The following is a 13,274-nucleotide window of genomic DNA, read 5'->3' as shown; positions in this document are numbered from 1 at the left end:
AGCTTGGGTTTAAAAAAAAAAAAAAAAGCAGCCCCATTTATAGGAACAGATTTTAGTGGTCTTATCCTACATGACTTCCCTTATTCTTTGTCTCTGTATGTTTTTAATCTTTGGTAATGCAGATGCCAGGAGAATGAGACAGACAATAAAACACACTTTTATAGACATCTTTCCATCTCCCCCTGTAAGCAGCTGAGCTCAGATAAAATCAAAACTGACTTAAAGCTAAAACTTTCAGTCCTTCATATTTCAGTAGGATGTCTCTCTCTGTTTACTGAATATCTCACTATAAACTTGTTTTCATCTCTTAGGCAAGTGATTCTGGGAAGCCGAGTCTTATGTCTTCCTCCTGGGTATTTCTGAGGGTCATTGGGAACAGCCAATACAAACCCACCGTCTCCCCCCTGGAAATCTTCATTGTCATGGCAACAGATACCTTCCCAGGCGGCCCCGTCGGTCGGATCTATGCAACCGACCGCGACCCCAATGACGCTCTGTCATTTACCCAGAAGCCTCAGCCGAAGAGCATGTTCACGATCAACAGACAGGACGGCAGCATCGTGGCTCTGCCGGGCCTCGAACCTGGAAGGTACACACTGCACCACACCAACACAACTCACTCACACACACACGCACACACACGCAACATATATGCAACATATTTCTTTGTCCTCTCTCAGATATCAGATGAACGCCACAGTGAGTGATGGGCGTTTCGCTGTGATAGCTGATGTGTCAGTCCAGGTGGAACAGGTGACAGATGTGTTGCTGCGTAGTGCCCTGAACTTACGTTTCCAGTCCTTGTCCCCGGAGGACTTGCTTAGCCGCTACCTGAACCAGATCAAGCTGATGTTACGTGGACTAGCTGGGTGGAAATGGTCACCAGGACAACAGGATCCCCTCCACATCCTCTGTGTACAGCCGGTGATGGGCTCATCTGATGTGGACTTGCTTCTGGCCATGGAGCGGCCCGAGACGTCAGGCAGCGGACGGATGGGTGGCTTCTACTCGCAGCAAGAGTTGTCTGCAAAGCTGGAGGACGCAACGGCGCGGGGCCAGATTCGAGGTGTCCTGGCTGGGGCGGCGGTCGTGAGCAGTGCTTGCTCTGGGGAGCTGGAGTGTGGGGACAGGGTGTGTGAACAGATACTGGTGATGGAGAGTGGCTCACCTGTAACCTACAGCACGGAGAGGGTCTGCTTGGTGTCGCCCAGGTTCAGCCGTACAGAGACCTGCACCTGCCCTGGTGAGCACGGCACTTAGAATCAAACCAGCTCACAATGTCAGTGTCCTCAATATCTGTCACAGCTACTTGTCAAAACACATTAAATCCTGAGGTGTCTGCATCAAGGATTTTTTCATATTTAGATCATATTCTGACATCCTGGGGGTGTTATTTCCTTACACTTCTGTATCTGTCCCTTTCTGAGCAGGAGGCACATGCCCCACCCCTGTGGAGCTTTGTGAAGGTCAGTCCTGTCCAGCAGACATGCAGTGTGTCCGTTCTGGTCCTACAGCGCCATCTGTCTGCCAGTGTCAGCCAGAGAGACTAGACGAGTGTGCAGGTATGGTTCTATCCTGATGTTTGGGAGGATGTTTGTTTCAATATTTTTGGGCCACGTGTGTGTGTCTCATCCAGGTAGATGAGTGAATAATCCCATTGCAAGGATTTACAGTAAATAAGTTAGAGCTTTTCCTCACAAATTTTATCACCGTGTCTGTGTGTTTTGTGGATGTGTAGGACAAACCTCTCTGAGCTTCTCTGGGAACAGTTACATCAAGTATAGAGTGACAGAGAGCAGCCAGGGTGGAGAGATGAGGCTCGGCCTACGGATCAGAACACTTCAGAGAAGAGGAGTCATTATGTTCACTCGGGTTAACCCCTGCACCATGCTCAAGGTGAACACATTAAATCCTAATGCTTCACTTCACTGGATTTTTTTCCCCCAGATGTCTGATCTGCTGAGCGAACAGTACTGGATATTAGTGGTTTAATCACATTCAAAAAATATAATTGTTTTACCTCCTTCTTTCATAGATTGAAGGTGGACGGCTCTGGTTCCAGTTGGACTGTGACAACACCCTTGGCATTATGGGTATCTCTGGCAGACCAATAAACGACGGCCTCTGGCACGCTGTTGCCTTGGAACTGACGAGGAACTACACCCTTCTGTCACTGGATGACAGTTATGTGGAGCGCCGCCGAGCAGCTCGAGCACCTGTTCGCCTATGGCCTCTGGCCCCAGACTCGTCCTTTTTCTTTGGCGCCCAAGTGAGGCCACCGAGTGGTCAAGGTGAGAGACCAAGTCCAGGGCCAGGGAGAGGCCAAGGAGGGCCAGGACTCGGGGAGCGTGGCGCAAGAGGTCCACCAAGGGCCCAGGACGGCTTCCAGGGCTGCCTGGGCTCACTAATGCTGAATGGCAATGAGCTGCCGCTCCAGAACAAGAGGAGCCGTTATGCTGAGATCGCCGGGCTGAGTGAGGTCAAGCTGGGCTGCGTGCTTTATCCGGATCCATGCGTCAGTCAGCCCTGCCTCAACGGAGCCGTCTGCAGCAGCCTGCCCTCTGGAGGTGTGTGTAGATGACAGTGCGAATGTGTGTGGGTGTTCACCATCTTGCTGTATTGATAAATGACATAAATAACTGTTAGCACATGAAACACAGTCAGTCACACTCTAGTGTCAGTTTCATCATTTTTGAATTTGGTGGCTTATTTGTTTTGTCTGTACCGTTCTTACTCATTCAGTCGCTCACAAATGAAATCACATCATATTAACAGGATTTAATATTGAAATTACTTATTTTTATTCATGATTTTTACACATTTTTATTTGACACATTTTTAATCCCCCTCCAACAGGCTTCATGTGCAGTTGCGGGGCTGGCTTCACCGGGGGGCGCTGTGAAATTGAACTGACGTCCTGCATGCCAAATCCATGCCAGAATGGTGGAGACTGCAAGCCTGTCGGCAGTGCATTCCTCTGTGGCTGTCCTCAAGGACTCGGGGGACTTACGTAAGCTAAAATAAGCCTGGATCCACACACACTTTTAAGACTTAATTACTGAGTGTAAACACGGAGCTGGCGAATGCTGCGTACGCAATGGCAGAGACAGTAGTGATGATTTAGACACATCTTCATCTCCCTCCTCACACACATTGAAGCATGAAAGAACATACGTAGGACACACAGTCACAGACACACACACACACACTCATTAGCCCACATTAGCACCGCAACACCCACTGTGTTCTTTTAGTTGTTATTGTGTGAGATAAATGAGTGTTTCTAATTTAAATCAGTACCATTTCGCTAGAAAAGCCTATAATCGTTCTCAAGCTGCCTTCTTAATTACAGATCAGTAATTGCCTTTGAAATAACCTCTCTGCTCATGTGGTTGTTCAGTGTTTCCACCACTAGAGAGCAGTTTTCCCTCAAAGGAGAAAAAGGTTCATCTTTTCTTTTTTTTTTTAAAGCTTTTGAAAAAGATGTAAAAAAAACAAAAAACAAAAAGCTTTTGATTAATTTGGATTAAATTAAATTTAGCTGAATAATAACTAAGATAAAATTTAAGATTATTTTTTCAGGCAGCAGATTGTTCATTCATTCATTATAAGTTAGGGATAAACACAGAAAGAAACAAAGCTAAAGCAAATACTCTGCCACAAGCAAACAGCTGTTGAGTATAACTGGCTATGAAATTGTTTTACCTGTGATAATATCACAATGAATATTTGCATTTATAAAGCAATAAAATAAAGTTTATTCAATTGGAAAAAGATGTGAAAACTTCCTTTTAATGACACAACTTGCTGAATTCATGAAGTCTGTTAATTAAGGTCTACAGTATTCATTTTCTAAAATATTAATGAGTGGGTATCACTGGCCAGTATATCCAGGCCTTGTTAAGTAAAATGTGTATGCTTCACAACTCTCTACACTTTCATCATATAAAGCAAAACCTCAGATAGTTACGCCAGCAAGTTCCCACAGTGCTCAGAAATGCTTTTTCTTTTTACATCACACCAACTCTTGTACGGTGTTTTGAAAATCCCATTAAGAAAAAATAACTGAAAAGAGAAATACAAGTATTTTCTATCTCCTGCACAGCAGGGCACCATGTTTGAAATGACAAGCTAAGATGAGCATGCATGTGTGTGTGCAGTAAAATTATGTTTGTGACGTTCTGTTGGAATTCACGTCTTTATCTAGTAGTCTTTGTGCATGCTTGCCTGTGTGTGTGTGTGTGTGTGTGTGTTTGCTTTCAGGCACATTTCTTTAAATCAGAACCACATAAATGAGGAAAATAGGGCATCCGTGAAGATAATCTATTCATTTAGCAGAAGAAAGAACCCTCTGAGAAGAAGTATTTATTTTCCTTCTCTGTTTTAAAGTCACTGTCACGCTTTCAGCTTTTATTCCTTCACTTTGAATCAAATAATCTTCACCCCTCCCCTGGATAGTAATGTTGGCCTCTGTGCCTCTGCAGATGTGATGAGGACGTAAATGAGTGTGACCAGGACGAGTGCGGGGACGGAGGAGAGTGTGTTAACACATTTGGGTCGTTCTACTGTAACTGCTCCGAAGGCTACGAGGGTCAGTTTTGTGATGATCAGACAGCTGGTGATCTGGGGGATGACACGCAGGTAGAGTATGAACAACACTTGAGACTGAATTGATGTTGGAGTAAAACTCACGTATAATCAAAAAAGTACCAGCTTTTTTTTTTTTTTCAATTGCTTTTTTTGTGCGTTCAGCTTGCTCCTAATTAGACTTGGCATGCTCAGGGAAGCTGCTGAGAATTTCAAGTGTGCGGTGGCCTCCCGGAAGGTTTGTTTGCCGGCTTGGTATCTTTGTCTCCGCAGTAGGTGAATGAAAGTGTGGTAATGGGTAAATCATGGTTTCCATTTGAAGTTGTCATGCTCTTGACTTTTGGCGTGCACAATGTACCTTTATACCGTGACTGCAAGCTCAATTAATGTTGCACATTTTGAGAAGGAAGGTGCTTTCATTATTCCCTAGAAAGCTGAGAGAAGTAACCAAAGTCAACAAAACATGTAGGGTTACTTTTACAACTAACCTTTACAACTTGTTGTCTTTAAGGACATTTGAAGTCATCTAATTTACTCATAATTTATTCTATTAGATCAAGGATCATCTCATTGTCATAATCCTTTAGATTTAGAAATTAAATCAACATCATGTGATACAAAATCTTTTTTTTTATGCCAACATAATCAGTAAGTCGGTGTGTGACGCTTATTGATCTCCTTTGTAAGAGTACAGTGAAAACCGCACTGGTTACTGATGCAAAGATAAAATAACATAAACTGCAACGTGACCCTCTCATGCTCCAGGCCTCGTCTGAATGGCCAGGGTGAAAACATTATACTCCACTCACATAACATAACACACCTGCTGCTGTGAGACAGCGCAGATGTTAATTACACACTGTAAAAGTCCCAAAACACCAGCAGAGTAGGAACCTGAGGCTAGAGAACTCATTGAGCCACAGCAGTGAAGATATCACATGGGTTGTGTCGGGAGAGCAGGCAGGAAAGGTTGTTACCTGCCGTTACATACTGTGCCAGTCCAAAAACCTCATACGGTTGAGTTAGACGAGAGCCTCAGCATACGACAGCTTACAGCTGCAGCATACAGAGATATAAAAAAGACAGGAAGCAGACTACTGATAACTATAAGCTAATTATTTATTTAAACAGCATTTGTATAGAAATGATTTTGTCCCAAGCTTTTTGACTATAAGTGGTTTCCACTGAACTTTGGGGGGTCAACTGCACTGTATCTGTTACGTGGAGCGCCGCCGAGTATCTGTATCTGTGCATTACATGCACAGATACAGATACATGCATCCTCACTACAGTTGTCATATGGCTACTTGGACCATTTTAAAGGAATTTTAAACATTAAAATCCCCAAAACTGGACTTGCTATGCCTCCACTGGGCAGTGATTGGATGCGCATTCTTACTTTCAGAACAGGAGGTGCAGTCTTATCCATGTTTTTATGATTTTCCTCTTCATGTTGCACAGGCGGAGCCGCTGTCTTATGTTGGACCAGGAGAGATAATTGGCATCGGGGTCCTTGCCTTTGTCATCATTCTCCTCCTCATACTCTTCATCGCTTTTAGGAAAAAGATCAAATTCAGGAAAGACTCAGACCCGGGCACAGGGACTCAGGCTGTGATGGGCGTCTCAGCTATTTCCACAGAAACCAGCTACATGCTGCACAAGACTGGCATGGGGGCAGAAGGGATTGAGTTTAAAGCTGTGCGTCTATCAGGCTCACCAGGGAACACGAGCACCTATGGTGAGGTGGGCAGCAGCACCGGAGGCCCTCCTCAGGTCATGGTGCGACCAACTGCCCACTCCCCTCTACCAGGAGGGCTCAGCAACCAGGCCATGAGGAACGGAGATGGTGACAGGACCACTTCCAGTGAGGGAAGTCAGGTATGTAAAACTGTGCCACACATATTAATGATTCAAAAAGATTGTCCTGTCTGACCTTAAAGGACTGGGAGACTTATGGCGGTTTTAGTTTTGCTAAAATCACAGGAAAATTATTTGATAGAGTTGGGTGCTATTAAAAATCTAATATTCATATATATCTATATATATATATCCATATTAAGTATAAGTATAAGTATATATGTGTAGGTTTGTGTTCACAGTGTGATCACTAAGCAGGAACTGTATAATTTAATTGTGCTGCAGCCTTAAAGATCAGGACACCATTAAAGTTTTATTACTACAATAATGAAAATCTCAGGCTATATTAATTTTATATAATAATATCAATATTTATGTTATTTCAGAATGTCTTCCAGCTTCTTATTTTGATGACGCCGTGCTTCTGTAATTCAGTTGTACTCCTTTTATTGTTTGAAACAGATTATTCTTACGAACGGCCATGGTGTGCGTGAGAAAGGGTTGAACTACGAAAAATGTTCTTCAATGGCAGGAAGTTAGAGTGTCAGAAAATATGGGAAAATTACATTTTAGTAAAATTGAAGGTACTGTATGATACGGAAAGTTTTTTTTTCTAGAGTTAGCATGAACAGCCGTTTACTTACCAGTCTAGAAGAGACGTTTTGAGTTCCACATCAAACTTCATTCCTCTACTCACCAACAGCTGTGTCCAGAAGTGGAAAGCGACGCCAGTGTTAACTCTCGTCTCTAACACATCTTTTCTTCTACTGAAGTTAGCGTGCTAACCAGCTAGCCCCGGCCTGTCACTGTAGCCCCAAACCTGCCTTGAAGATGTAGCACTGCTCACAGGGCATAAACACAACAAAAGCTAAAGGTCTTGTCAAGCGACAGTTGGGGGTGGTGATTGTCATGCTAGCCAGCCAGCATGCTAATCAGCTAGCCCCGGCCTGGTCGTCACTTTGTAATAGCGACACACTGTAGAGTCCAATTTCCTTGGACAAGGCCATGTTGATAATCTAGCCTTGGGACACTGAGACAAATGGGCTGAGAGAGAGACATGAGCAACGTTAGCAGATCAATTAAAAAGATACTTTAATAACACAAAAAACACATTATGGCTTTGACTGCACCTTTAAGAAAAATACAGTGTTAAAAATAAACCTGGAGATATTCCATATTTTTCTTATTGCCAAGTTTTATTTTCATTCAAAACAACCAAATAGTTTCCTAAAACAGCTGGGCACTGTGGTTTTAAGCTAACGTTCCTCAAACAGAAATCAGTAGTTTATTATTTGGGGACTATTTTCAGGGGCAGATTTGGTTCACTAGAAAAAATCTATGGGAGCAGAACGGTGTGTGTGTGGTTGACTCAAAACAAACTACAGGAGCGTGTTCATTATAATGAAAGAACATCTTACCGAGTGCAGTGGTGCTGCTCAGTGATGTGTTTTTAATTGTTTTGGACAACATTGAAGCTCCACGGCACAGTGGAATAAGCTACATCAAAAAATTCTTGTTAGTAAAATCAGCTCATTTTTGCTCTTGATCTTTTTCCTGGAGTTGCTCACAGTGAGAAGAAAAAAGAACATCACTAAACATCCGTCAAGGTTTTTTTTTTTTTGCATATTTGCTGTTTTCTTCCATCTCTATAGTTGAGCAGCTTCCTCTCAGACATGTCTAATGTCCGAGGCGTGGCCAACAGGAGGGGCATCGCCGTGTGCAGCGTGGCGCCCAATCTCCCTTCCGCATCCGCCTGCCGCGCGGAGCACAGTCCAGCCCACAAAGTGTCCTGGGAGGGCGAGGAGACGAGGGAGGAAGGGCTGGAGAGGGTGAGAGATGAGAGAGAGGAGGAATGGGGACAGAGAGCTTTTGAGCTGGAGAGAACACAGAGAGATAACAGTCCACAGGGTAAGACTGCGACCACGTGCAGGCACGCACGTAGACACACTTACATGCACATACACGGTTACTGATCAAAAAAGGCACAGCGTACACAGGCCACGAACTCATTGTGTTCCACCCATCTCGACTGAGGGAGCTTTTTTTCACAGTGATCTATGCCTTTTGATCACACACATCAAAGAAAATGGCCCAGAGTAAGCAAGAGTGGTTAAGAAGTAATATTTTTATTTTGCTATCACTTCATTTTAGTTGTACTATTTACTTCCTGGGAGCAGTAAATTATAAAATAACTTACTTTTCTGTTACACTTCTGAAATTGGCAATTATGTCCTCCTGTATCAGGATAAGTCTCTTACATCTCCTGTGCACTTCTGATTGAATGGTCAGGGTAATCAGCCATAACTGATGTCCTATGTTCTTGTCCTACTTTTGCTCTAAAAAAGTGAAGTCAAAATGAAAGTAGTTGGCTGACTTCCACTCAAAAGAAAGTCAACTTTTCTACCAGGTTTCCTACAGTTTTTTTTCTACCAAGCTTGCCTCAGGTGTCCTTTTGTCAAATGACAACAAACCGAGGAAGAGCAGTGAGACAAAGTTCTCAGATAATTCAACTTCAGTCTGATATATAGCTGCCAAAAAGAGTTCATGGTTCACAGTTTGTTCTCTGTCAATGAAATAACCATGTTGCATCTCAGTGCTAAGGTAGACGTCACATATTTCGATTCTCTGTCCAACCTGTTGTTTGAAGAATACAGCCTGCAGTGGGAACTTCCTGCCTGTTAATTATTGATTCCTTCCTGTAGGAATGGGTAATAGGTTTATTTTTTTTTTGCAACCCTGCTGAGAATATGTGCAAAAACAGGACAGACAGAAAAGTACGTACCCCTTGAGTTCACCATTACACAACAGTCCTTTAATTAATATGTGATTAGTCTCATAATAATATCCTGATTATTGTGCTAATGACAGCACTGTTGACTGCCAGTTTAGTTAATTGATTGAAAACAGTTTAGTTATTTATTTACACCACAGCAACCGCTAACAAGTATGATAATGAATATTGCAATAGTTGGCACAAGTCAATACATGAGATACAAACTAACAAGGCAACATATTGGTCGTTTTTCTGTCACTACCTGCTGCATCATGAATAAATAAAAAGTAATGAATAATTCAATATTTGGAAGATACTTTATGAGCAAATCAGGTCCCATATTTTCTCTGTTTCTCTTTTGCAACTGTGCTCTTGAAAATAGGAAGCCTGCAAATAAGTATATTGATCTTCATGATCATGATGAAGAAATATAGTTTTTAATCAAAGGTTTCTGACAAAAGACTTTGACAGCCTCACATTAACAACAGCTCCTTTGGTGCAGAGGGAATAAACCTTATTGGAGGCTATTCATTTCAAATGCTCTAACTACTACTGTGCCAGCCACCGCATGAATTACACAAAGCAATTTGAGAGGATGTTTTGATTGCTGAAAAGGAGTATGAGCAAAACATGCTGGAGATCTATCAGTGTTTATAAGAATTTCCTGTTAAAATGTTGTAAACTGTTTTGAGTGGAAAAGTTCAGCCTTTTCAAGAAAAGTGAGTCATTTCTTAGTTTGTAACTTTTAGATGGCTCTTACAATTGGAAAAGTGCAGGGGATTTAAAAAGTTTGGTGCCAGGTTGAGAATATGGTTTGGCAGAGTGTTAGTGGCAGGATTAGAGCAAGGGTCGGGTCCATAACCTCAGGCGTGGCTGCCAGCACTGGCACGTGGCAGGGTAGTCTCTGGCAGAATGACAAATGCATGTGTGAGGAAAGGAAATATATGGAAAATAAAGAAAGAATTAGTTAACAAGACTTTTTTTTTTTTTTTTTAACTTCACCATGTTTAGAGGCGTCCTGTCACCTGCATGCTGAATTAGACCAGTGGCTGCTTTTCCTATTTAGTTTGATTGATGGTGCTGCCTTGCTGCTGCTCAGATTCCCACAGGAGTGTTTTACTTGTTCCACACACACTGGACTGTGACCATCTTAGCTTGGACTTTGAAAGCTAAACTTGATGTCCAGACATTCTGGCCCCGACTGCTTTACTGCTGAATGTCCAGTGAGAAGCATGACTTTGAAACAGACAAGGACATTTTAGAAGATGCAACAGACAAGGGTGACAAAGACATGCTGTGTCCCGTTATGAGAAACTTATAATATACTTATGGTAAATATACAGACGCTGTTGAAAGAACATGCATTTTCACCTGTTACTCCCTGCACAGGAGTTCTGTTAACAGCACAATAGCTCTGGATGTAGTTTTGATATTTTTTGAATGTTCTACATTTAACAAAATATAGCATCTCAATTCATCAGTATTTCATGTCTTCTGAAATAAGCAGCGGTACGAGAATATACATGCAGCCTTTAATTAGCAAAGTTCGGATTTAAACAAGGAAACGTCTGATGAAGACTAAGATGCCAGTCAATGATCAGTCAGTTTCACACATTAGGGTTGGCATTTAAAGTCTTATTGAGATTCAGCGGAAGAGGCTGAGAAATGCCTGCAAACTGTTCTCTCCTTCTGCTCTTTCCTATTTGTTCCACCAGCATCTTTAGTTTTTCCAAACCAACTTTTAATCACATCAGGGAAGCTGCCAGTTCTTATATCCAACCAGTTTATTCCTAATAGAATTGTTTTTAGAGGCCATACCAGTGTGTCTCTTCCCCAATTTCAACAGTAATGTGAAACCATTTATTGCTGGTAGATCAGAGCACCTGGTGGAGTAACGTACCTGTCTCTGGGTTTACCAGACAGTCTCGTGGACCCACTTCACAGCAACGCGCTTTTATCTGAAGTCATTGTGAGACAAAATTACCTGCTCTGGCCACTGGCAGTTCTTTGAAAATCACTCAGAGGCAATTCAGAGTAATTTTAAAGATTACGACCCTCGAAACAGCAGCTTAGGAAAGTAAAATAGCGTCAGGGATCACACTGACTCGGAAGCATCTATTTATTTGAAATGTTTGCCTCTGAAGACATGTAAGCTAGGTTTGACTGGAGACCCTCAGGCTGGCAGTGTCCTCCAAATAAAATTTAATCTGACTTGTTTGAGCAGAGAAAATGTCAGGTTTCTGACTAGGCAAAAAAGGTCTGATTGCTGCAGCGCGAGTGAGCCGACCAAAACAACTTTTCAAGCTTTTCGCTGTGACTGGCTGCACTTTGGGCTGCTTTTGTCCAATGTACCTGTTGTTTTGAGGAGTTTGTGTTCCACATCTGCTGCACTGAGCTACACCAGAAGTAACTCAGTGGTGTTCACCCTCCATGACTCCTCCAGCTGGTACAGACGACATTAAATGAGCAGACCTGGAGTCGCGATGGGTGTCCAGGGATTTGTGTAAAGTCTTGTTCTCCACAGCCGTTAGGCAGCCTTTGAGTACAGAGCAAACTATGTTGTGGGTATACCACAACTTAAATTGTCTTCAGGTGTGAATGGTTTGTTCTGTGCGTGATAAAGAAAATGAATGGACAAGTGGAAGAATGGATAGGTGGGCATATTAAAGGACGGGTTAAGATTTCGCTCAAGTCCATCTTGACCCAACAGAAAGAGTTTTTGGCCAGTGTAATCATCTCTTCTGTTCACCCTGGCTGTGAAGAGACCCCTTTGTAATATGTAGGGAAATCTGCAGTCCTCAATGTGTACCAAAGTGCAGTCAGAGTTAATATGAGGCTTCATCAGTCTAAGGTAAATCAAGTGCCTACTTCAATCAAAAGGGCACTAAAAAGTCTAACTCTGTAAAAAGCCCTCAGACTGCAGAAGGCTCATATTAACGTGGGGTCATGCCAGGAAGAGATGGACAGAGGGAGAAATCACAGCAGTCAAAAACATTTTAAATGTAAATATAGGTATGTGAGCATTGCTTTAAGATTGACTTGAACAGATCTGAGCCTGGCCTTTAACATTTACAGTTTACTTTGGCTTAACAATTTTAAATTTTGAGTGGAATACATTGGTATGAATATGAACCTGTGTTTTTGTGTTTGTACATTAGACATGTCGGAGCTGGTGGATGAGGTGGCATGTCTGTCAGACTCCACGTCTGAGGAGCACTCCCTCAGTTCCTACACTTCTGAATCCTTTGATGACAATGGTAAGACGACCCAACGCACTTTGAACATCTTTCTTGTGCAACTCTTTATAGTTTTACCCCAATAGGCCCCTAAAAGTTATTCAAAATAATCTGAGAAGGGAAAAAGTCAGTCTGCAAGTAGACATTGCTTCGTATTTCGTAGTCCAGTACAAAAAAGGCTGGGAACTACTGATGTAGTTAAAATTCCCTAATGTAGGAGGAGTCCTCTTGCGTGTCTCAAATGCATTAAAGGTTAATTCACGGGCCTTCAATGGGAGAAAAATCTGTTTCAACTCTTTTCTTGGATTCTATAGGGTGTCTTTTTTCCCAGAGAACTCAATACCATTGATCTTCCCTAATGATCATGTGTGTGTGCATGTGTGGGTGTGTGTGTTTTTCAGACAGGGAAACCAGTAGATGCTTTGTTTCCTGTCTAATTAGTGTAGCTGCAAAGAAAAGCATCCTCGTGCCTCTCCCACGCGGTTATGGGAAACACACATACACACACATACCACATGCATACAAACGTGTAGGCAGGACTAACATGTCTCCCCTGTCCCCTACACGTGCGCACACACTTGCTTCACGCGCATTCTCCACCCTGTCTAAGTTACACCCAGCAAATGAAACTTTACCCTATTCATAAATGCACTGACATTGTTTTTCTTCTTCTTCTTCTTCCTTTCTCTTTCTGTGCTCTGCCCAGCCTCCATAGTGACAGTCATACGTCTAGTCAATGATGCTGTTGATAATATTGAGAGTGAAGGTATGAAAGATCATCTTCTGTTACTCCTCTATGTCTTTTGTGCCTGTCCTCTGAT

At 42.6% G+C, this 13,274-nt stretch overlaps 1 protein-coding gene across 1 annotated transcript in view; it reads left to right on the top strand.

Annotated features, from left to right (window-relative positions):
• LOC139637624 (protocadherin Fat 3) overlaps positions 1-13,274 on the top strand; it is a 69,814-nt gene that overhangs the window by 48,182 nt on the left and 8,358 nt on the right. The window contains exons 40-50 of the mRNA XM_071506466.1: positions 312-589; positions 681-1,243; positions 1,431-1,562; positions 1,739-1,896; positions 2,036-2,567; positions 2,857-3,010; positions 4,485-4,641; positions 6,049-6,465; positions 8,097-8,352; positions 12,376-12,474; positions 13,160-13,219. Coding sequence (XP_071362567.1) covers positions 312-589; positions 681-1,243; positions 1,431-1,562; positions 1,739-1,896; positions 2,036-2,567; positions 2,857-3,010; positions 4,485-4,641; positions 6,049-6,465; positions 8,097-8,352; positions 12,376-12,474; positions 13,160-13,219 — 2,806 coding nt within the window. The remainder of the gene's footprint in view (positions 1-311; positions 590-680; positions 1,244-1,430; positions 1,563-1,738; positions 1,897-2,035; positions 2,568-2,856; positions 3,011-4,484; positions 4,642-6,048; positions 6,466-8,096; positions 8,353-12,375; positions 12,475-13,159; positions 13,220-13,274) is intronic.

This window comes from Trachinotus anak, unplaced genomic scaffold (assembly GCF_046630095.1).
Source record: "Trachinotus anak isolate AG129_WGS33_773 ecotype Australia unplaced genomic scaffold, CSIRO_AGI_Tana_v1 ptg000020l, whole genome shotgun sequence".
Taxonomy (NCBI): Eukaryota; Metazoa; Chordata; class Actinopteri; order Carangiformes; family Carangidae; genus Trachinotus; species Trachinotus anak.
This window is presented reverse-complemented; position numbering and strand designations above follow the sequence as displayed.